General features: G+C 42.7%; 1 protein-coding gene across 1 annotated transcript in view; it reads right to left on the reverse strand.

Moving 5' to 3' along the window:
• The window catches only part of VOPP1 (VOPP1 WW domain binding protein), a 68496-nt gene that overhangs the window by 15494 nt on the left and 27370 nt on the right, over window positions 1-25632 (reverse strand). The window contains exon 2 of the mRNA XM_054816429.1: window positions 6667-6725. Coding sequence (XP_054672404.1) covers window positions 6667-6725 — 59 coding nt within the window. The remainder of the gene's footprint in view (window positions 1-6666; window positions 6726-25632) is intronic.

Raw genomic sequence — 25632 nt, forward strand, 5'->3', positions numbered from 1 at the left:
CACCTAGTAGCACACCAGTAAACAGTCAAAACATACTTAGATGAAGAACTCACCGCTGAGCTCCAATGCGGAGTCAGTATTCAGGAGGTGGAAGCAGGTACAGGCTACCAAGGAGAAGTTTAGAAATCATCACATACACAAGTAGGTGTTATGTTAGGAAAGCCAAACCTCACCTACAACTGATACTTGCAAGGGACACCAAGTGCAGCAAGAAGAGCTTCTACCACTACACTAGCACTGGAAGGAAAAACAAGAGAAATGCAGAGCCTCCGCTGAGTGGGCTGGGTGATTTAGTGGAGACAGGTAAGGCTGAGGTACTCAATGCCTTCAACTCACTTCTCACCAGCAAAATCTCCCAAGCCTCTGTGCTTACAGTTAGTGTTGGAGAAGGTGATGGAATTACCAGAGGTAGGTGAGCATCAAGTCACAGATTACTTACAAGAACTTACATATCAATTCTATAGGACCAGATGGGCTCCGTCCAAGGGCACAGAGGGATTTGGCCAATGTCATAGCAAGGCCACTTTTCAGCATCTTTGAAAAGTCACAGACACTGAGGGAGATCCCCAGCCACTGGAAAAAGGCAAATGTTGCACCTGTCTTCAAAAATATGTCAAAAGGATGATCTGGAGAACTCTAAGCCAGTAGACTTTCAGTTGTTGGAAAAAATCAAGGAACAAGTCCTCTTGAAACACAATTCTGCACATAGGAAGAAGAAAATTACCAGGAACAGCTGGCATAGATTTACCAAGGGTAACTCATGTCTGACCAACCAGAGGGCCTTCTAGGGTAAAACAATGGTATTTGTGGACAAGCCAGAGAGCAGCAGATGTCATTCACCTCGACTTCAGCAAAGTTTTCCACACTGTCTCCCACAATATTGTTATACCGAAGTTCAGATATTACAGTCTAGACAGGCAGACAACTAGATGACTTAAAAAAATAAACAAACCACAAACCACGCAAAAACAAACAGGTTGTATGGTGGAGCTCAGAGGGCAGTGGTCAACAGGTCATACTCTCCCTATGTATGTATGAAGTAATCGCTAGTAGTACCACAGAGGTCTGGACCTGTCTACAAGCGTGTCGCTGGAGTTGGAGACAGAGTACTCTCACCAAGCTTGCAGATGGCAGCAAAGTGGAGATTAGTCAGTGAGCTCAAGGGCAGGGCTTCCACTCAAAGACGTAGACTGGCTGCAGGAATGGCCTGATAGGAACCTCATGAAATTGAATAAAGACAAACACAAAGTCTTGCCTGCGGGAAGAAACATCTTGCAGGCTGTGGAGCAGCTCTCATGAAGAGGCCCTAGGGGTCATGGTAGATAGCAAGCCAAACATGTGCCATGGCAGCAATAAAGGCCAACAGCAATCTGGACTGTGTGAACAGAAGCCTAGCCAGTAGATCAGGGGAAGTAACTATCATCCTTCACTGAGCACTACCTGGATCACATCTAAAATACATTTGATTTTGGTGCCCCCAATAAAAATAATGAAATTGATAGACTGGAGCGAGCTCAGCAAAGGGCCACTGAGAGAGTTGGCACTCGCCCTGTGATGACAGGTTGAGGGACTTGAGCTTGTTCAGCCTAGGGAAGAAAAGGCTTCAGAGAGACCCAAGAGCAACGTGCCAGTACCCAGAAGCAGTTCACTGAGAAGATGGAGCCAGGCTCTTTTCAGTGGTGCAAGGTGGGAGGACAACAGATGATGGATGTAAACTGAAACAAAAAGATGTTTTGACTTGGTATGTGGATCTTAACCACCATAAAAGGACAGCCAGACATCAGAGCATGTTGCCTAGAGAGGCTGTGCCATCTCCTTCCTCAGAGTTTCTGCAAGCCCCAACTGGAAAAAGCCCTGAGCAATGTGGTCTGACCTCATGGCTGATCCTGCTCTGAGCAGGAGTTTGGACTGGAGGTCTCCTGAGAGCCCTTCTCACCTGAGTTATTCTCTCATTCTCTAATCACAATTACTCTCTTTTCCTCACTACTACTCTGAAAAAAAAATATTAAAAATTCAATACACGATAATTCAACAGGATGAGCTGAAATAATGTTAAGTCAATACTGGATAGCATCAAAACTCTTTTCTCCCTCTAAGTCAGCCAACCCCCTCCTTGTGGGTGACTACTTCACTGATCCAGTGACATCAGCCACGGTATTTCTATTGCTGTGGACATGTGCTTACCACTCATACTCAAAAGCATTTGTGCTGCTTTATAAACATGCCACAGAGCCTGGAAAGGAGAGGATTAGAAACATGCAGGTTCTAGCATCTGGAATTTATCACCTCATTAAAAGCTCCGATGTGATGGTAGCTAACAACAGGAAGAAAAATAAACAGAAAAGATGTATGGGATTGGTCCGTCATACCATGGAACATATCTCACCCCATAATGAGGGGGACATTCACAATCAGTCTGATCAAACTACTCATCATCAAAATGTAAGACAGCCTTCCCTCTACTATTCATTCCCAATTCAGAAGTGAAAAAAACCAACTGCAGTATCTTAAGTGCTGCTGGCATCTGCATACAGAGTAGGTGATTTCACAATCTAATGCATTCACTATGTCATTATTCACATTATTGCCAAGAGAAGTATCTTGACTGTCTTTTCCACCAACCATCAGCACTTCAGGTACATCTAGAATAAGACTGAGCTTGCTTATTTAAGTGAGAGTAGGATGAGGATCCTTGTAGAGGATCAGAGCCAAATCTGTTGAGACAGCTCTAATTCTGAACTGCTTTCTCTGCATCCACACCAGGAGATGTATGATCTAATTCTTTTAGCAAAGTCAGGGATAACTTGGCTCTCTGCTTTTCCAAAGGATAAGAATTAGACTCCAATGACTAATTCCTTTCTCTGCTTTACATTTGTTTATTTTTCCAGGCCACATAAATAAACCTTTTGCTGAAGCAGGAGAAAATTATCTGACAAGATCTTGTGACTCAGACAACTAGGACGCGAAGAAATGGTTGGTTTGGTTAGTGAAGTTAACAGCAGTCTTGGAAATTCTCTGTATCAACAGTAGAAGACAAATGTATGTCTTAAATTCCTGGCAAGCTTTCCATGATGGCTTCTGGTCTGAAATAAGCCGTATCTTAACAGATTCACACAGAGGTAAAAAAGTTTGGAAAATGATCAATTCCTCAGTCTAGCCTTAAGAAATGGAATTATATTTGGAAGAAACATGCTTGAATTAAACTAAAGCTTACTGCTGATCTATGAAAGCTAGAACAATTATGTCCACTGGAAAAATAATTTTTAAAAGGTACCAGTATCATTAACTACTTGGACAGAGAGATGTATTATTATTTCTGTAACCGAGACCTCCAACCTTTGTCCTAGCTGTTAATACAGAAAGTACAACCAACAAGTTTTAAGAAAGTTTTGAGCAACATCTCTAAAAGCTTCTTCTTTTTTAAATAATTACACTGGAAGACAGATTGAATCAAAAACTAAAAAAACTTAAGCTCCAAAAGAAGAACAGTCATATCACTGCAAGTTTTACCCCCCAATCTAGCTGAATTTCCAGTACATTTATTTTGGCACAGTGATTTCTTATCCCATGTTCCTCTTGCTTAGCAGACAGACTCTTATCTCTGTCTTAGGATGGCTGAAGTAGAGCCTTTACAGGAAAGATTAACTCAGCTATCTTGCCTTTAAACTTCCGATAAAAGCAAACAAACATTTTATGTGACAGTCCACCTTGGATTTCTATTACTCTGGGCAATTTAAAGAGAAGCAGGCACCTTCTAGGAGGATGTGCCTACCCAAAAGAGATAATGCATATGGACATGCCAGTCCAGGGATGCCTTGGTCTGAGCATGCCACACTAGATCTGTGAACAGACACAGGACTTGCTATTTCTAGGCTGACAAGCCAACCTTTTCATTATAATACAAAGCATCTCCAAGTGAGAAATGACATACTGCCAGAAATCACAGGGAAATCGTTAAAAAAGGATTGCATTGCTGGGTTTCATAAGTCTCCAAAGATAGTGTCAAGACCAAAGGACAGACTACATATGTTAACTGGGCAGAAAAAACTTCTGTCAGAAAACCAGTGATAGAAGGGAATGGAATCTATTGCAAACTCATTTGACTAAATATATCTGCTTCTTATGGACTGTTCCAGAAATTGTAAGATAAAATAAAACCCGTTTCACTACAGTACGTCCCAGATCTAGATTTGCACAGAGGAGACACTCTCAGGATAAAGTTACACGTTATGCCTTTAGATGATTTAACATCTAACCATATGCTAATGGATAAGATCCTATTCATACCTCCTCCCCCACAATATACAGAATACTCATTCTTCCCAATTCACCAGTGTTTGCCAAAAACCGTACCAAGCTGATTCAACACTGACTCAAAGGTACTAAAATGAACAACTTCATGTGGGATTTGCAATTTGAATTAACTCAGTGAAGGGTCAAACAAGTGCCAAAGCAAATGGGACTTCACCCTAAGATACTGAGATTGGTGGTATGCCTCTCCTCCATCATACAGGTGTGAAGAGTTAGCACAGGTAGGAAGCAGTTGGAGATCCTAGACAACATAAATTGAAATTGCAGAAGCTACAAAGTAGAAAACCCCAGGCACTGTAGACATCAATGACCTTCCTATCATTTTGATGCATGCCCACTTTAAACCTACTGGGCTCCTATGCCCTCAAATGCCCTCTCTCCTCTCCCTTCCACATTTCTTCTCTTGTCACACATCATCTATCCGCTGAGCTTTACCATCCCCAAATCCTTATCATCTTTCCTTAGTGTTTCTTCTTCCTCACTTAAACTCATAAATCATAGTAACAACAATAGCACAAACATGACACTCATCACCAATGCAATGATCACTGAGCGCACACATCCTACCCCTTTCTCCTTCCTTTTTCCATTTACTTACACCATCCAGGAGACTGGCAATTGCAACACATTTATGCATTGACTCTGATAACAGCGTGCTGCAGTAACTACCAAAACCACACACAGCTACTATTAAGAGTCTTCTTATTGACCTGACATGGTCAATACACAATGGTTTTCCCTCCACATTAAAAGATCTCCCAAACCAACCCATAACTCAACAACACCACAACACTTCTTCCTTTCAATGAACTGCAATTTCAATTAGCCTCTTTGATGGACTGGAAAATAAACACACTGCTTTTCTAAAAGATAATCCATTTCAGCACACGAAGATGACAGTAAACTAGTCACCAAAAGGAAACCAACTAGAAAGCAACCTTGTGTGCATTAAATCTATTGCAGAGAGTGAGCCTCCCCTTTGTACCCCTTGCTTTTGCAGGACTATGTATTCACCTGTGGCACAAAGAGTCTGAACTAACACTTGTATCCAAGTAGCTACCAGGTGAGAGCTGCAAAAGCATGTGGGCAGAAACGTAAACAGAATGCCAATAACAACCTGAATGTCAAGTGGGAATGTCAGTGGGATTTTCGTAATTTCATAACATCCCAGCTTCTTTCCCACATTGCAGCAAAATAAAATAAAATGTAGGTGGAACCAAAGTCCTGTTATTAGCATGCAAAGAAAATGAACTTATTTAAATTCACCCATCTGTTCTGGCCAACCATTTATGAGTAATTCTCAACATTTCAATCACCTGAAAAAAAAGACAGTGAGTTCTAGGCACAAACATTTCCTAAGCAGTTAATACTCAGGATTGCAGATGATTAAATCGCACAGTGTTTCATTATTTCAGTGAGCTTTGTTTCTCGCCTGGCTTCCTGGCTGCTTTTTGTCTGTAGCATTTCTCTCCCGTTTTTGGCAGATGAAGTGGAGGTGGAGAGAAGGGAGGAAAGTTCTTGGGCAGCATAAGGATTACAGTAATTTCCAATCCTTCAGCAAGGAAAAGCTTGCTCAGGGAACAGATGACCTATTGCTGCTACCTAGTCCTCCACCCTAAATTTTTTTTTCCCCCAAACTTGTTTACAGGTGTTTACAATTATAAAGTGATATAACCCAGGGACAAAGTTTAGTACATTTATCTCCTTTCTGTCCCCAAATCCACACAGAAGATACCTCCCACCCACACATTTCCTCCGTCTTTGTGCTGTTGCTGTAGGCAATTTAAAACAGAAAACTGCAATTCAGAGAGATCCTCAATCATGCACCTACAGGTCATTGACATTTGGTTCATACTCAAGCCTGATGTGAACACAGATGCCACTCATCAGAAGGACAATTATGCCACAGATAACAAATCATCCCAACTCCCTAAATTAAACAACAGTATTAACAGGGACAAATTTACTTTCAAAGCATTCTTGGTATTCTGCCTGATTACCTGCCCTTGTTCAAAATAAAAGGAGAACTGTCCTCCCACAGCTCTACTTATGTTTCCTTTCAGCGTTCTGAAATAAGAGCTGTTTAAGATCTTGCATTTTATTTTCAAGTGGAAAGGTCGCCTGGATTGGGTGGCGAAACGAGTCTGTACACTTTTTTTAATAAGGAGACAGGGAAAGAGATGGGACACTGGGAAGGAGGGAAAGGAAAGTTTATTGCACCTTCATTTTTAAATGAGAAGAAGTCTCAGAGAAGTTATGGCAAAAATATAATTAGTGAAAGAACAACACTCTAAGAGCCTACAGAATCTCTCTTGAGCACTAGAAAACACAAAAAGGAAAATGATGACTACTTACATATAATATGTAGGATATAATCCTTCAAAATACCAGCAATGCTTTTTGGCCTCTGTACACTACAAAGAAAGAAAAATATAGAATTAATATTTACGTAGGACAATGTACAATTATAAACACAAGCATAGAGTATTTATAAATACTGTGACTTTGAGCAATTAGAAAAGGTTTATATTCCCAAAGATTTCGCAATCCTGATACGCACAGCAACTGGGAAGTCAGTTCATATGAATGGCACAGTGCCCTGCCAGGGTTCAGATCCCTCACGGGGGAGATGTCTGCGGGGCCCCACAGCTCCCTGTGATTCACAAACGAAGTCCGTACATTCGGTGCAGGCACAGGATCCAGCTGCACATATTCCCTTGCAGAACTGCTGTCTTAAAAGACCAGAGAACTGAAGAGCCCATCATGGTTTTAGTCACTTAAGAGACCTCCAAGGCATAAGCAGTTTGATGGCACTATGCATATGACTACACAGTAAATTCAATAATTGCAGGGAATTAGTCATCTTTCTGGAAGCCTCTGGCATGTGGAGCCAGGCTCAGAAAGGAGCTGAACAGAGAACACATCCATCCCATCTCCTCTTCCTACAGCCTGGAAATATCTCAAGTGTTCATTAAAGTACCAGGGAAAGGAAACTGCTTTCTGCAGCCCAGGGGTATTGTTCTCTTTTGCAGATTGCCAGTGTATCCTTGTTAAAGGATGGCGACAGGCAGCTTCTGAGCGTGTGTGTGCAGGCAACGTGGGAAGCGCACATCATTACAGGCACTGCCAGAGTACAGACGGCAGCTCAGAACAATAGCAGCACTTAAAAAAGAAAACCAGATGTCAAGCCCAAACTCTATATACAACACACAAAATATTTCTGCATATCCTGCTGACATCGCTAGCATAAAATGCTGTCTTCATTGCAGATGTAGCTCCAGGAGCTCCACTGCAAGCTGCGTTATCCGATCACACATGGCCAGGGTGTTGTGGGACACCCTCCACAGAGCAACAAGGAATATCTTGCTAGGGTTTTAGCAACAATTCCCTCTGCTGCTCACACCTGACACCCAATGTCGGAGCGTGCTTGGCACACCAGTGGTGCTTGGATCATTCTTCATGTTCACTTGGCAGTTCACCTTTAAATAATAGCTTGTATAAGTTTATTAGCCTCCCCGAATCCCAGAATACTAAATGAGTCCAGTTAAGACAAAGACAAAGTGTTTTTAGATCCCTGACTCTCACTCCTCATGAATAAGAAAGGCTGCAAGCTCTTTAATGAGCATCTGATGAGCTAAATCACAGACAGATCAATTACAGCCCATGAAGACAAACTGCTATGGATTAAATTGTTAAGAGCGGTACAGGAGATGGGGGGAGGAGACAACGACAATGCTTTTGATGCATGTGATGAGGCCTTTCCTCTAATACAACAGGCTCACACCAGTCTTCAAGATGCACAAGCTTTAGCTTCAGTTGAAAGGACTGGTTTTTCTCCTTGGGATAAACACAGCGGAAGCCTCATTCCCCTCAAATCAATGCCATGGTCAAGGCAGTATATGCAGGTGGGCTCCATAGCTGCTGCTGGAGCAAGCGGTGTTTAGATCTATCTCCACATTTGCCCTATTCCCCCTTTTGCCCCTCTTCCTTCAAAGCTTTCAACTTTGTAAGCCTTCCTTCTGAATCTTTACATCAGTTTGCTGTTTCCTCTTACTCTAAAATTAGAAACGTGCCAAGTTTCTCTCTGTAACACTCCACAAACACATATGCATTGTAGACCCAGCAGGTCCACTGCTGAGCCAGTGAAAACCACTTTGGCTCTTAGCCTTTGAAGGCTGCAGATCAGCAGTGCCTGGCTAAAATCCCACTGCCTGCAGGTTGACCCCTTGGGAAGCCTCATTTCAGAGTCCAGCTTTGGACGTACACCATTAAACGTTTTTCCTTTCTGCTTCTCAACCAACATGAGTCACTGTTTACCTCAACAGGCTTAGAGCCTTTGTCAGTCTTGAGCATTTTAATTGATGTTTTCCCAGCAATGCTTTTTGAGCATGTGGAGCCTGCGTACCCTTTACAAGTGTAAAGGAGATATTTATATTCAGCACTCATTCTGCTCACCCTCCTCCCCATACTTTAATCTGCTTTACAAGTTCTAAAATGAGTTGGGAAGATTCCTCCTTCCCACATCTCCCAAGTTGTAAGATTTCTGTTTCTGCCTCTTAACAATTCTCTGTTTTAGACAGCCAATATGCTTAATGCTGTCACAAGAAAGGCTCCAACCTAGGAAAGTTTTGCAAGTAACAGTTCCTTCTAGTTTACGGGGCTTAGATACCTACACTAACAATCCTTTGGTGCCCAGACTTTGCTTTTATATGGGCCCTGGAACAGCAAGTACCAATTCCAATTCATTCTGCCCTTTTTTAATATCACAGCACTATGAATACTGCATGGCAGTTGCTCAGCTCTCCTACACGGGAATCAGGCAAACAAGCAAGTGGACCTGAAACATGAGCAGCACGGCAGAATCCGATAGATACATGCCAAACAGATTTACACACACAGGACAAACACTGTGGTGCCTGCTCCGTTAAAACTCCTACTGATCTCCATGGCAACTTTACTCCAGTAAACCCCAACATAAAGTAGGCAGCTACTAACCACCACCTCCATTGCTGGTTAGCAGACCTTGCAGGAATTCACCGCTAAGAATAAGACAAGAATATCATTGCCTTTAAGGATCTGAGCCTCTTTAGCACTCAGGTGCCAGCGAGATGAACAGATTAGTCAGGACACAGATTACTTTTTCCCATCCTGCACTCATCCTCTGAAGCAGGCTATGATCGCCCGTCTCTTGCCAAGATCCAAATTATTCTTCTGAGTGGTACTGGCCTCTTAGTTAAGCTGGCGGAGAGCTGTACAAGCATGAGAGGGGACATACGCCATCAGCTTCAGGCACTCATCCTCACGGAGCCTTTGGAGAATGATGTCCTTGTAGTTGTTTGAGACTATTAAACCCTCAGGAAACCGCAGCTGGCAGCGACTCACTGCAGTCCACAAAACAGAAGCAAAGGGAAGATTGCTCATGTTACTGCAATACAAAAGGACCTCAGATATCAGGGCTGGTGCCCACTTCACTAACTCCTGTACGAAGACAGACTATATCTCAGAGTTTCTAACAAGTTCATGTCTTTAAAAAGCCATTTACCCATTCACCAATAGCAAAAAAAAAAAAAAAAAAAAGTGTGTTTCTGGTTTTTAAACTAAACTTAGGTTTGGTCCTGCTGATGCTTTCAACTTTTCTAGGAGAAGGACTCCGCGTATTTTGCTTATAAAATTCCTTCTTCTATGTCTTTTAACAATTTAGCACAGCTATAAAAAATATAAATACAAGAGTATGTTCATTATTTAAATAAGTGAAACAGGTCTAATTGTGTGCATATATAATCTTTAGAGAATTAATGGTATGTGAATTAGCCAGATGCTTGAATACATTCCTTAAGATTGTGTATTTGGAAAGAGAAAAAACACAAGATTCATTTTTTTGTTTGTTTGTTTTTAAATAAATCAGCATCTGTCTTGTAGCCTGTTTTCCTTGACAGACTGCAGCAACACAAATTGCAAGCCATCCTTTTCTGTGGCCTCTAAATTCATCCAGATTTCCTTTAAGAAAGGAAACATGCTTCCTGCCACAGATTGAAATTGCAAATCTTACTGCTGCTAGTAAGAACAATGAGAAAGAGAAGTTACTAAAATATTAACCAAAGACTGGTTTTGATCACACCATAAAATATAGAACGCGAGTACATATGTATGCACATGGTGTGGGAGAAGACAGAGCAGGCAGTCTGCTCACTGCATGTCAGATGGTACTCTACAGATCATTAGTTATGCTTTGCAGGATTTGCAGAAATACTATCTCTAGCAGGAATATCCCCCACATTGCACATCATTATCTTTTAGTCCACAGGACAATAAAAAGAAAACAGCTTTGATCAGTTAATTACTCTTTGCAATCAAGGGAGCGGTAGATTCACACCCAGTGCTTTTATTGGAGGTTTGGAAATTGATAATAAAAAAAGTAAAAACAATTATAGCCCCAACTACAGATAGTAAATACTTTCCAGTATGAGTACAGTGCATTTTTTGTTACAGCTACCAATGAAAAAAGCAGCCTGCTGTGGACGGACATGTTTGCAGAGAGCAGGGGGAGGGCGATTGCTCTCTGTATGCTGAAGGGACATTCACAGCGAGTTTGTGACACCTGCTCAAAGCCAGATTCTGTAGGAGGCACAGGTCTGCTATCAATCACAAAGTCAATGAAACCCTGTTAGTTATCAGTAACTGAAAGTGAGGGTCTTCCTTTTTAACCAGACAAAAAGCTAGATGCCACAAACAATTTCCATTATGCATTACAGTTATAAGGTTCCAAATAGGTAGATTCAGAAGGAAAACAGCAGGCGTTTAACAGAGCGACCTGCCATACTGATATGACAGAAATGGCTCCCAGTATTCTGGGATGACCCACTTAGTGGCTATTACCTCCCATTCAGCTGGGTATATGCTGTACATTAGTATGGTGCAAGTTGATGCAAATGTCATTGTTGTGGCTACAGCGTCTGAGGCTCTACTAGGATTAATTCAGAGATGAACAGGAAGAAAGAGTTAGAAGTATCTAAGATGTGGAACAAGACCTCATGGTTTCTGAGCATTACACAATCCTATTCCAACGTACACCCAGAACTCTGTATTCCACACAGCTAGATCAAACTCATAATTGAGGAAATGGGAAGGACAACACCTTTCTGACCATACAGCTCCATAGCATGTGAGAAACAACTGGCTATACCTGCAGCCTCTGTTACAGAAGGACTCTTGCAAAACACCCACACAGATCTTTCCCAGTTTTATTGGTCACTGCACCTGGCAAGTACGTGACGGAGCCCAGACAAAATGATGGGATAGTCTAAAGTGCAACTCCAGACTAAATAATCAGTTCCAGAAAGCACATTATTGGCTAGGAATCACAATGTTTTATGGGATCTGACCTTTAAAATTCTATCAGTTTTTAGAACACGATCCTTTTCAGTGCCTAGACATGAGCTGAAAGCATTATGAGGTACGAACTGCTCATCAGACATGGTGCGCTGAAATCAGAAGAACTTCTACATGCTGAAAGTTTGAAACATTAGATTTGCAGAGACAAGAATATGAGCATAGTGCTCTTCCATAGTCAAGAAAAGGGCAAAATATCATCCATTAGAGTAAGAGACAACATATATTGAAACTGAAAAGTGCAGCATAAGGGTGACAACAATTTACTAGAGAAAATACATTTTGTTTTAGCCTTGCCTGAATCAATCAAAATTCATCTGTACTTCTTCCCTGGTGATAGTAACAGCTGAGGGTAAAAGTAGCCCATCTCCAATCTATGCTAAGAAACTGAGCTGGCAAGCCATGTTACCAGTGATTTCAAAAAATATTCTTGATACAAAAGACAGAGGGAACTCTTACTAAAAACTAGGATTCCAATAAGGTATTTTTATTTATTAAGGCCATGAGGAAACAGCAGGAAACTCTACTATAATGGGATGCTGATCCTTTACCAAGCTTTCCCTCCCATATAACAGTAAACAGAACAAATACTATTCCGAATACACAGATGTTTCATCAAGACCAAGATTATAAAGTCATATAATTCATAGTATGAAGAATGATTTTCAGATATTTCAGAAGGAGTTGTTTCTGGCCAGTCTTTCTGGCTGTTCTTTAAGAAAGAAGGGACTATTTCCCATATAGGATTCTTAAAAGAAGCAACTTTTTCACCTTGAATTAATCAATCTGTGTTTTGCAACAGTAAAACTTTCCAGCACAAACAGCTAATTCTTATTAGTTCTTCTAGTAGCTCAGAGCACATGCATTAATCATCAAATTTTTATTTAGAATTAATGTGGGTTTAGCATTCGATAGCCTCTCATCACAAAGCATTACTTTATATTTAGATCTATTAACCTTTCCCACAAAAGAAATACAAATAATCCTTCCATGCAATTTCATTTCTGGAGCCTGACTTTTTTTTTTTTTTTTCAACTTTTTTTCCCCCCCATTATGCCGCAAATTGCAAATGCACTTCAGTCCTAGAACGATACAATTTCAATTGAATAGAATCCTTTCATCAACCTCCTAGGGTGAAAAAAAATAAATAAAGGAAGGAAAAAAAAAAAAAAAAGGAAAATTGGGAGAGACTCATTTTTCAGAGCCCACGCTAAGCAAGATGCGAGAGGGGGCGGGCAGGTCCCTCCGCTCGGGGCGCCCTCAGCACCGCGGACAGCGCCCGCCCCGCCCCGCCTGCTCCCCCTGCCGCGCCACGCCGCGCCCCACGGAACGGACGGACCGGACCGACACCCCTCGCCTTCCATACGCGCTCCGGGTTGTAAAGCGATTTGGTATCATAAATCGCGTATATAAAACCTCACCCACATACATCACCCGGCTCAGTTCTTGTTTGCGTGCAGCAGTCACACCTACTAAACAGCTCACAGCATATTTGAGCCCTAGTATGAGAAAAGAAGAACAACTTGGATGGAACAACTGTACTGAATCTTCTTCAAACTGTTTGGGAAGCCATAGTTATGGTAGTTATTGTTGTTACGTGTAATGCCCAGCTTGGATCTACATTAGAACATCAAACCAGATGCTTATGAAAGTGTCAAGAGATCCTCAACTCCAGCGATAGTTAGGACGCGCTTTACATTCTTACTTCTACACCCATGAACTCAACAACATTTGCACGAGCATAAAAGTTGGGGGAGGGTTTAAACCTTCCTGATGGAACTGGCCTTTAGTTCTAACAGCAGATCTGCAAGAAAGCATGAGGCATGCCACATATTGAAAGCATTTTCACCCCCAAAAGCGCAAAAAAGATTCAACATTCCACTGGAATTTCTGCAGCTTCAAGGGGGTAGCAGTAGCCTTTTTTGTTCCAACTGGAAGGAAACAGATGTAACATTTTCCCAACTCCGCTAGAGGCAGTTGATCTATTCCAAATGCTACTGGGAAGGTTCCACAGCTCCAAAATTGAATTTAACTTCGCAATTATTTTGTTTCCTTTTATATGTGCATGAGAAATAAAAGCAAGGTTATTATTTGCATTCTTTAACTACAAAATAAGTCATAAGTCACCTTATAAAACAACTCAAAGTAGGGTGTGTGGGGGGAAAGGATTATCTGTCAGGAATTGAAAGGAAGACCACGCCAAGAGTGAGGATATTCACTTCTTCACTACTTCCACCTTCAGGCTCTTTAAGAACAAACCAAACCAAATACTACTTTTTACAGATAAAAGAATTTAGCGATACCATGATTTTACTTTTAAGCCTCTAATGAACATAGGTAACACTTTCAATGTCACCACCAAGACATAGATAACAAATTTGCTTTCCTTTGACTAAGAACTGGAAGCTTGGTTTATCTCCAGCCCTAGCCCTACATAGGCACTTACTCCTCACAGGAACTGATACTATCTAGAGTACTATTAAGAGCAAAGTCTAGATTTGGGTTTCCCCTATTTTTATCTAAAGCTACGCCAGCATTCATTCCCTTCAGTTCATGCTGAAATGGCAAATTTGCCTGTTTCCTATGTACATTTCATTCTTTTGCTTTACCATCCCAAGAATGAAAACAGCCTTTAAATTACCTAGTACTTAAATCCTCAGGGGCTGTCTTTCATCTCCCACAATAATAAAACCAAAGCAAAGAAAGACTGAGCAAAGGAAGATGGATTCAGAACTCAATTTTCTCAGTCATTTGCAGCACAGACAAGATTGAGGCAGTAACAGCATTGTGTTACAGATGCCGGTTAGTTAAACTATGACAGACCATCAAAGGCTGCAGGAAAATAGATTTCTTTGATGGTCACCAGGACTCACGGCAGTTGCCTTGGGAGTTCCCAGGCTTTGTTCTGTTGATGTTATGCACCCCCCACATGCTCATTTGTTCCGTGAAGAGAGAACGAGAGCACTGACAGGACAGAGCGCAGCTGCATAATCACAGCAACTCTTGCTCCCCTCCCAACTACCCTTATTTTTCACTCTTGACATTTAATCCAGTGATGCACACCTTCCTCAGATCCTTCTTATCAGTCGTCATTGGAAAACAAAATATTTGTTTATTTAACTAAGACTTCTCCCTTTTCAATTTTCTGAGATATTTATTCCAAAACTGCAAATACTGGATAAAAATCCTTTGTGCTTTGAAGTCCTGAAAACATCTGTAACACCAAAGGCAGCAACTCTTCAGTCTCAAGAAACAAGAATCCATGACCAATCACATACCCAGTGCAGGGAACAAAATAAATCGATAATCATGAAGTATCATTTAAGTGCTGTTCCCCTGTTAGGAGCATCTGTTCGTTTTAAATCAGATTACAGACATCACGTGTATATTAAACAAGTGAGCATCTGAATACAGCAGAGATTAAAGAGGTTACCCTGGAAACATTCTGATATTTGAAAACCAGTTTCTAAAACAATCCTGGAAAGTCAGAATCCAGGTTGTTCGTTGAGTAGAAGTATTTGCTTCAACACTCTGCTGGAGGAAGCTTTATTCTTGGTCAAGTCCCACCTGCTTAAACAGTGATTGTAAGCCCCGCTGTCAGATGCTTACCTACAGATACTTCCATTAATAGTCATCATTACTGTGTCATTCACATCCTCACAAGGCATCTCAATCTCTCAAGGGAAAAGCACAGAAGTATAATTTATGGTACAGGTCCAATCTGGTTTAATGACCAAACCAGGACTGAAGAAAGTTCTGAAGGAAACTTTAGTTCACTTGGTCCAGCTACGTTAGACTAACTACCTTGAAGTAAACCCTGAGACTCACATAGTAACACAGCAAAGGTGAACATGGTCTGGTCTGCAAGGCTAGCTCCTTGAATAGGGCTGCATTAGTGTGAGTATTAGAATGCTGAAATACAATCTCCACGTTGCAGTCCAGAAAACCATTTGCTTTGGGACTCAGTTCCTGGAAGGAGGAGTTTATGGGTGTCATTGTTTAACCTCAGCCAGTAACTGTCTTGCCCCATGCAATGATGTATTGCTTCACCCTGTTCAGTGCAGTCAGGATCAGCCCATGGCAAATGATGGGGCTGTGTTTCCACCCCTGGAGCAGTCAATTCCAGATGTACTGGATGCCCCTCCAAGTGAAAGCAAACTGTGGCCCGCACTATGCTGCCAAAGGGATCAAGAAAAACACATTTGCAGTATCAGTTGTGGCGTACCACTTGGCTGCCTTTGACTCCAGTTCATGTTGGAGTTTCAGCATATCCTGCACAGCAGCACTCAGCAGCAGCGTGACTTCATTCAGGCCACAATAGTCTACTGTCAGCCTCCACTCTCCACTGGAGTTTTGCACTGGCCATATGGGACTGTTAAAGGGCGAGTAGGTTCTGCTGATCACTCCTTGGCTCTCCAGTCAACAAATCAGCTTATGGATGGGAATCAGGGAGTTTTGGTTGGTGTGGTATTGCCATCAGTGCACTGTTGTGGTAGCAACTAGCACCTGTTGTTCTTTGACCCTGAGCAACCGCACAACAGAAAGGTCCTCTGAGAGACCAGGCAAGGTAGACAGCTGTTTAATTTCCTCTATCTCCAAGGCAGCTATGCCAAAAGCCCACCGGTACCTTTTTGGGTCCTTGAAAGACACTCTCTGGAGGTAGTCTATGCCCACAGCCTCTGGGCCAGTCACAATGGGGTGCTTTTGTCACTCATTCCCAGTTTGACTCACTTTGGCCTTCAGTGCAGTTAGCTGTCGGGATCCCCCTGTCACTCCAGAAATACAGATGGGTTCTGCCCCTTCATGACTCAATGACATTAGGGTACACTGTGCACCAGTGTCCACTGGAGCCTTACACTCTTGTGGGTCTGACGTGCCAGGCCATTGGATCCATACAGTCCAGTAAATCTGGTTGTCTCTTTCCTCCACCTTGCTGGAGGCAGGGCCCCTCTAATCCTGCTCATTGTATTCATTACTTGCTCCTTGAAAAATTACTTACAAGTCCCTTCAAGAGGATCATAAGTACAATCAGGCCTTCTACTCTGTCTAGGGAACTGCCTGCTGGAAGCTGGAGGAGCATTTTTCCTGGAAGAATGCCCTTTTGTGATTGGTTTTCCTGGCAACTCATGTACCCGTGTCTCCAGGGTTAAGGGAGGTTTTCCATCCCACCTCCATGTCCTCTCTGTGGTCACGCAAGTAAAACCACAGGGTGCCTCATAGTGTGTACCCACTATATCCTCTCTCTTGAGTAGAGGAACGCTTATGCCTTATAGCTGAGATACTCGTCTGTACAGGCAAGGAGTAGGACCTATCCTCTTTGAGTTGCTGGACCTCCTGGGACAGTTTCTCCACAGTTGAGATGAGGGAGGAAGAGAGACCTTTTTCATACTGCTGGAGTCAGCCAGCCACTTCATCCACTGTCGGTGCCTCTTTGCCTTTCCAGTCCATTACCACCAATGAGTTGGCATACACTATGGTGCGCACCGTACAAACTTCCGCTACAGGGGTGGTGTGCATTTGACTTCATCAGGATCTGCGGGTAACCGCGTGTTGTCCAGGTCATAATAAACTACCTCCTCCATGGCTAATTCCCTCAGGTACTGGATACCTCTCTCCATGGTGGTCCAGTTGCCTGGACAACATACATCTTCACTGAAGGGATACCTTTCCCTCACACCTGACAGGAGTCGCATCCAGAGGCTGAGGGCTTGTGTCTCTTTTCCAATCGCCTTGTCGATGCCCCCCTTCCATAGACTGGGATCCCAGCTGCTTGGCTTCCCTCCCTCTAATTCCAGGCTACTGGCCCCATTATCCCAGCATTGAAGCAGCCAGGTAACAATGTGCTTGCCTGGATGACGGCTAAAAATCTTTTTGTGTATTTCACAGCTCGCTCAGGGATAGGCATCGGGTGATTATCTTTGGTTCTGCCTCCTCCTCCTGTTTTTGTGATGACTCTGGTTCGTCATCTCCTTTACTAAGTGAGCTGATTTTTTTGTGTACTTTTTCTGTATGGGGATGACTGATACCAGCACAGGCTGGTTCTCTGGTTCAGCTGCAGTGCCTGCTGCCAGGGTTGGAGTGGCCACAGTGCCTGTCATTTGGTCATCAGATCCAGAGACCTTCTCTTCTCCTTGAGGGTACTGAGTAGTGTTGAACAGGGCTCAGGCATGGGCCAGGCCCCAGCACATTGCAGTGATTTAAGTCTCTCTGGAATTGCCAGGGTGACAGCATACTTTTTGCAAATATTCTACTAGTTTTACAGAATTCTGCACTTGTTCAGAGGTGAAGTTCCAAAACACTGGAGGTGCCCACTGTTCTAGGTACTTGCTCATACTATCCCACACACCCTGCCACTCATAACTATCTAGCCTCGGGGCAGATCTCTGGGTGACGCTCTTCGATAGTTGTTTAACCCTAAACAAGGCCTGAAACACATTCAGGAGACCTAGCAATAGAAGTATGCTGGTCTGAACATCCCAAGAGTATTCAAAATTCTCAAGAGCTGTTGTAACTAGCCTGAAGGAGAAAGGGAAGGTGAAGGTACAAGTATTTCCCCCCCGTCTCCCCACAGATTGGTTCTCTGGGGAAAAAGGGTAGAGAGTGTGATTATTAAGAATTCTCAGGAGATAGTGCCCGAGGTACGGAAATGACAGCAATGCTGAATACACAGACCAAATCATTCTCATGGCCAATAATGTTATCTTATCATAAGCAAGTAGTGCACAGTGCAGCAAAAGGAAAAACCTCATCCAGCTCCTGTGGGGAATACATAATACAAGTAAGGAATTACTTTACACAACCATGAGAACAAATAATATAACATTGTGACCAGCAACTATTAAACTAATATAATGAATGCTTGCAATTAATTTGTTTTAACACACACTAGTCAGATCTGTCATTTCTTCAACCCTTCATGCCTCACGTTGAGTGCCAAAAAGGACTTTCATGGTTTAACCCCAGCCGGTAACTAAGCACCACACAGCCACTCACTCACTCGCTCCTCCCCTCAGTGGGATGAGGAGAATGGAAAAAAAACCACCTTGTGAGTTGAGAAAATGACTGTTTAATAGGATAACAAAGGAAGAGAATAACAATAATAATTATTTTTACATATATAAAACAAGTGATGCACAAATGCAATTGCTCACCACATATGAAGGAAAAAAAAACCAAACCAAACCCACCAACAAAAACCTCCTAAAAAACCCACAACCTGATGCCTAATCCGTTCAGAGCAGCAACCCTGCCTCCCAGCTAAATTCCCCAGTTATATACAGATCATGACATCATATGGTATGGAATATCCTTTTGGTCAGTTGGGGTCAGCTCTCCTGGCTGTGTCCGCTCCCAATTCCTTGTGCACCCCCAGCCTCCTCACTGGTGGGGTGATGTGAGAAGCAGAAAAGGCCTTGGCTCTGTGTAAGCACTGCTCAGCAGTAACGAAAACATCTCTGTATTATCAACATTGTTTTCAAGACAAATCCAAAACACAGCCCCATGCCAGCTACTATGAAGAAAATTAACTCTATCCCAGCCAAAACCAGCACAATGGGTGTGGGTTAATCCAGGCTAGTAATCAGGTTTTTCTATGCTTGCACACAGTCTATTAAAGTACCTTCCAATTGGCAGCAAACACATATATTTCTCAGGCCAAAACACTCCTCAAATAAAGAAACAGCAGAAGAGTTTGACCAAGCATAATTTGTGTTTAACCAGTCAATTCAAGCTTTCAGGAAGATGCTCTATTGTGGCTTTTGGGCAGACACTCACCAGGTAGACTGAAACATCAATGCCTTTTAAATTAAACTAAGAACCTAAACTCACTCCTACTCAAACAGTCCAATACACTGCCATAGCAATAGCATATGATTAATACATTCCAGTGAGAGAGATCCAACAGCTGTACCTCAACTACTTATTTGAGCATGAAGAAATACTAAGCATTTGTCCTTGGAATATTTCCCATGAAAGGACTACAATAAAAAATAAATAGTCAACCCTTTTTGGCAAGTAACAATGCCTACTAATGGCAAAGCATTTTTCCAAATGAAGTAACTTCCTACATAAGACCATAACGTTTGCTTTTCTTCTATTAGGATCCTGAATGTACCTAAACAATAACCTCCAATGTCCCAGTTTGTCAAATTTCAACACAATCCACTAAGTGTTGACAAATCTCTTCATTTCAATCAAAAGCATACTAGAATTTGGCCTTTTTCTAAAAGGATCATTCCCTTGGTTTGAGTGATTACTTGAGTTTTTCCACATTTAAAATACCTTCCTGGAAAGGGGGGGGGTGGGAAGAAGGATCTACTGTAGATTCCAAAGATGACTGTCTAGATAGAGATACTGGATACACATAACCAGACAAATTCAAATCATCTCTTGGTATAGCAGCCATATCTTGGCTCATACTGTTTTTCACCCCTCAAACCACCATTCCACAACTTGACGAAGGACACGCTGGATGTGGATACCTTTTTACATGCCTCCTCTCTTGTTCAATCAGTGCACGCTCCCTGCCCAAACATCGGTCCATATACGTGGATTTTCTTGGGACCCTATCAAGCTTCCAGCTTTCTCTAATAACAGTTAAATGCAAGTTTCCTAGCCATCACCGTTGGACCTCTAGTTACCACTCTTGTGGTCTGTGGTTCATCTGATGTTACATTGTCCTTTATTCCTGCTTGCTTCCTATTTATGCATGGGGAAGTTACTTGACAAGACACAAAAAAAAAGTCAGGATGCTGCAATGAACTCTGCTCTTCCCTTTGACACAAACTACACAGAGATCACAGATCTCTTCACTAAGGTTATTTCCTCACAAAGAATATCTGAGGTTACCTCAAGGATGTTCTGCAACTGAGAAGTGCGGGACTGAGATGAGGTATAAATGAAACATTCGCTCTCCATTAACACGTGGTCTACACTCCAAAAAAGCTCATGATCCCTGCCTGGAGGTATTGCTATGGACGGATAATAGCATCAGATATGGCCATAAATGTTTAATTTATAAACCTAGCAGCTAGAAAATTATTCAGCTAGACTGAAAATGCTGAGGATTTTAATAGTGCCTGCCCACATTAACACATGGAAACAGCACCAGCAGCTCAGAAACGAGCACAGACACACTTGCATATTTGGTCAGCGTTGACAATGTTGCATAAATTGAACTTTTGGAGAAAATTAAATCCCTGTGCAAGGAGTGGGTAACTCCAGAGATATCAAGAGCATTGCTCCTGCTTTCACAGGATGTGGCTCGGCTTGCTGTCCCTCTCTTCAAAGGCCTGCCAGCAGACAGAGCATGCTGCTCTTCCAAGTGCTACAGGGTTCATCCCAGAGGGGAAACGGCACCACAGAAAGAAGGCACTAAAGCAGCATCACCATTCTTATATGTTTCCAGGGCAGTTCTGTGCAGGCAAACGACGCTTTAGACTGTAACCACAAATGTAAACTCACAGATTGGAGAAAGAAGTGGAATAGGAGCAGCAGGGCAAAGAAGCAAGCGAGAGAATGACGCATCCAAGATAACCAGCAAGATGAGAAGCAGAATAAAATCTGGGGCTAATTCTTCTTTCACCGGGTTGTACACCAGCTGGAGTTAGTAGGTAGGAAGTGAAGCATCAAACCAGAATCACACTGAGTCATCCCTGACCCCACAGGTGTAGCTTTCAGGATGTGGATTATCCAGAAGGACATCAGACTTCAGTCAGGTCAACTCCCCTCCTCCCTTCTGCTCCTCAGAAACAAAACCATCAGGCAGCACAAGAGCTTAACTAGAACAAACGGCGACGACTCTGAGCCATAGTCAAGGCTTCTTCCCAGCACTTTTCCAAACAGGCTTCAGAGGTCAGAAACCAACAGGGTGGCCGCCAAAGAAATCACAGAGGCAGACTCAGAGACAGGCCACCATATTGGAGTGACAGCATCCTGCTAAGGGTATTGGTGAGGGGACAACTTCACTGGCTTTGTCATTTTTATACTGCAGACAGATGGCTGGTGCACCTCTCCTCCATGCAAGGCAGCAGTTCCCATTTTTCACCTACAACCAAGTTCCAAGCCAGGAGCCCTTTCTGACACAGAAGCATGATAGCATGAATTAGTTACAGCTCCTCACGCCAGCCCAGGGCACGAATCTTATCTTCCCACAGTGCAAGGCAAAAAACCCCACCCTTTGTTTTGTAGTGTGCTTATCCTGTAGTTTGGGAAAGGAAAAGCATGGCACCTCACCACTGAGAGGTTGATCGCCCTTGGCTCACGCTTGCCACGATACTCTTCTTTTTCAATGAAGAGATGAAAAATTTTAACAGTTTAAATGCAGCACTGCCAATTCATGTCAATAAAGCTATGTTTTTCTATAGCAGCAGCAATCTTTACTCCAGTTTACAAACTCCCAAATCAGACATAAGATACCAAAGAAAGCCTCAGTCCTCCAAATACGTGAATAGGACTCCGTATTAGGACTCCAAAGAGGACCTGTGTTACTATTCACGGTAGTGAAGGTAAGCACATGCACAAGCGTTAGGGGGAACAGCTTTGCCCTTAAAGTTTTAGGTTAATGAGTGAGAATAGCAAGCCATCTCCCTTATTTGTTTTCTCTCAAATCCAGAAATATACCAACACACTTTCAACATTTTTAAATGAATGGCTACAAATTCCCAAAGTGGTATGCATTTTTCTAAAATGATTTCCAGCCTAAAGAATGGATGTCTTGCCATAAGTTGGGTCACATAAAAAGACAAAAGAATTGGACCACCTCTCCCCTCAGTTAAAGGAAAAAGACTTTCTTGCTAAGTTTCTTGCTAAATTGCTTTTCAAATAAACAAACAATGCACTTACGCCTGGTTCCCACAGTTGCTTAACGGGAAGGCTTCTAAGGAGCATCTTGTACTTTCAGAAGGGGTAATGTTTCAGGATAGGCTTTTGTCATTCACTCCTGCATTCACCAAGTGTTTAGTCAGAATATTAAAGAGGCCACAGATTAAGTGAAAACCTCATTTTTCCCCCTCAGTGACCCTTACAGCTGCTGTTTCTCACTATGTTCCAAACTTCAAGACAACAGCCTAACTCCTTGTAAGGGATATTAATTCCAGGTGCTCCAAAACGCACCAGCAACTAACACTGTGATATCCATTCTCCCCCAGCATCATCTCCTCACCTCCTCTCTGCACCTGCAGAGCTGTGGGGCACTGCGGGGGGAAGAAGCAGAGCAGGAGCCTGGACCCCGCTGGTACCAGGGCAAGATGCCAATTCATGGATCCACACTGACCTTTCGTTTTAAAGCGTGGGCTCTGCCTTGTCATTCCTGACGCATGATCATGCGACTTCTGGGAAGAAATACGAGTCACTGGACTCTTAAAGAATACTTAAGAAATCGTATTTTACAATCATTCTCTTAAGCTTTCTTAGCTTGATTTTAGGGCCTCATCCAGAGACGACTGAACAGAGTGGCTCCTTGGATTTTGGCTTATGTCTCAGGGTAGGACCGTAAAACACAAACAAAACAGAAAATTGCTTTGCTGCCACCAACCTTTACAAAAGGCTAAGACAGATGCTACTTACTAGCAGTAGGACTTTTAAACAAGAGGGCTGACTGTGGAAGGTGCTGGTTACCTCACCATGTGCTGAGGTGCCACTAAAACCCCCAGAAAGTTGTACCAGCAACCAGACTAGGGGTCCCACGTAACACTGAATAAACTGCTAGACTGCCCTCGGTACTATTTGTTTTATGGATGCTTTTGTTCAGCATAGCCTTTTTTTAATTAAAAAGTCAGCCTCTTGGGAGATCTATTTTCCTTTCCTCTTCTGACTTCATTACAAACACACTAGAAAAATTATAGCCACAGTACAAATAAAAATAGCCGAAGAACTTGCAGCTGTTGTTAATTTCCCAAGTATTCAACATTGCCCATTTAATGATGGAACAATATGCTCCAGTTTCAGTCCTGGCACAAGGCTATCTGAGCAGGAGGCAGATATTTTAGCTTGTGCAAATGCCAAAGGCAAGTCAACGGCTACAGCAAGCAGAGAAAGGGCAGGAGGACAACATGTAGACCACTGGACATCCATGCCAAACATCTCCTCCTGCCATTTATTTCTCATTTAAAATTATTAGTCGACTCGCCAGCTGATTAGATCAGGATCACAGACTTACTAACACGAATAGCAGGAAAAAAGTGTGCTTAATAAAAATGCTTTCTGCTTCATGAATTTTTACAGCTGAAAAGTTGATTTTTCTTTCTATTTTAAGTATTGAGCGTTTCTGGTGTGAAGTGCATTACACAGGGAGGTTTCGCTTGCTTTTCTCCCTGAATAAAGGCTTTAACCAACTTTTGTCTACAGTCCGGATGAGTGGATTTCCCTAGTTTAGTACAGACCAAAGTAATAAAGTACTTGGTATTTGTAGGGAACAGAAATGAAACAAACCATGCCTCTTAAGCTTGGCAGGGAGAGTCTAAAAAACTAAAACCACATCTAAATACTAAAAACACTTTTGAAGCACTTAAGTCAGATGCAGCAGAAGTGCTTAGCTACATCTCTTGCAGCTCTGCCTTCAGTTACCAAGTATCTTCTCATGCTTACAAATTAGACTGAGCAGAATTAGTAGATAGACAATGATTATAAATTCACACACAACATCCATGAGTAGCGATGAAGTACCAAAGAAAAAAGACTTAGGTATAGGAGTAAAATTCAAAGGCTCAGAAGTGACAGGGAAATTGGGAAACTGTTGATTATAATTGGAAATACAGAGCTTCTATCACTGTTGGGCTTCATTTGCATCGTTCGCATGCATAAAGGCACAGTTAGAGGTCATAAAGCCAGAGAATTCAGCAGGTAATATTTAGTGAAAAAAAGTTCTGTTCTCCTCTTGTTAAGGAACCACTAGCAGAGCAAAATTTAAAACACGATTAAGTATCCGTTTTAAGGGGGGGGGGGGGAGGAGAAATTGCAAAAAAGTCAAACTTTGCAACATTGCCAAGTTCCCTCTATTATGCTCAGATACAGTTTTAATCTACTCCAGGGAGGGGGGGAAAAAAAAAAAAAAGAAAAAAGGGAGGGGGAGGCCCCAACAACCCAGCCTTTGGCGAGACTTCCCCATTGCTAGCCAAGGCAAGCAGTGCTATCCCTCCTTGTGAAAGCAAAGGCTCAATCCAACACTCAACAATTCTGGTTCAGATCTCCCTATAACATCAAATAAACTGCCTGGCAAACATGATTGAGGTGGGGAAGAAGATGAATCAGTTGGGGTGAAAACCAGATGTAAAGACTAGTTTCACACACGACCCCATGCTTTCCTGCAGGTAAAGTGCAGGATGAGTTTAAAATCAAAAGGTGGCCAAGGGCACAGATGCGGCACAGCACGCGATGCTGAGGGCCTAAGGGTGGGCACAGCAGGCAGGCAGCGCCAACAGCAGTGCTGTGCTTCTGCCCTCAGCCCCGGGGTGGAGAAAAGCATCCAGGTGAACCTGGGGAAATCCTCTGTGAAGGGACAAAGCAATGGTGAGAGCCCTGGGGAGCCTGCTGGAGACAGCTCAGCCTGCAGCTGTTCCTCAGGTTTTTAGGCTCTCCCTGACCTCATCCTGCTCATAGAAGGTGTCTTGGGTCCTTCCTGCTCCCCTCCTCCTGCTGTTAAAGAGAGGAAAGCCATATCCCTCTGGTGTCTATAGAGACAGCAGTAATAGAGCTGAACTCATTATTCATGTTAAATTAATTGTTCTGGCTGCCCGCAGCTTGCTCCCTGCATGCATGTCTGCTCCCACGACAGATGATGCTTGTGCATATTAGGTCACGTCATGGGACAATACCTATATCAAGGCATACAGGCACCTATCCAGCCAGGTAAAGACCTATAGGCTATAGTCCCCAGTGCTAAAAGACCAGGCCTTCATGGTTTGAAGCGGATGTGGCTGCTACTCAGCACTCTCA

This window comes from Grus americana, chromosome 2, assembly GCF_028858705.1.
Source record: "Grus americana isolate bGruAme1 chromosome 2, bGruAme1.mat, whole genome shotgun sequence".
Lineage (NCBI taxonomy): Eukaryota > Metazoa > Chordata > Aves > Gruiformes > Gruidae > Grus > Grus americana.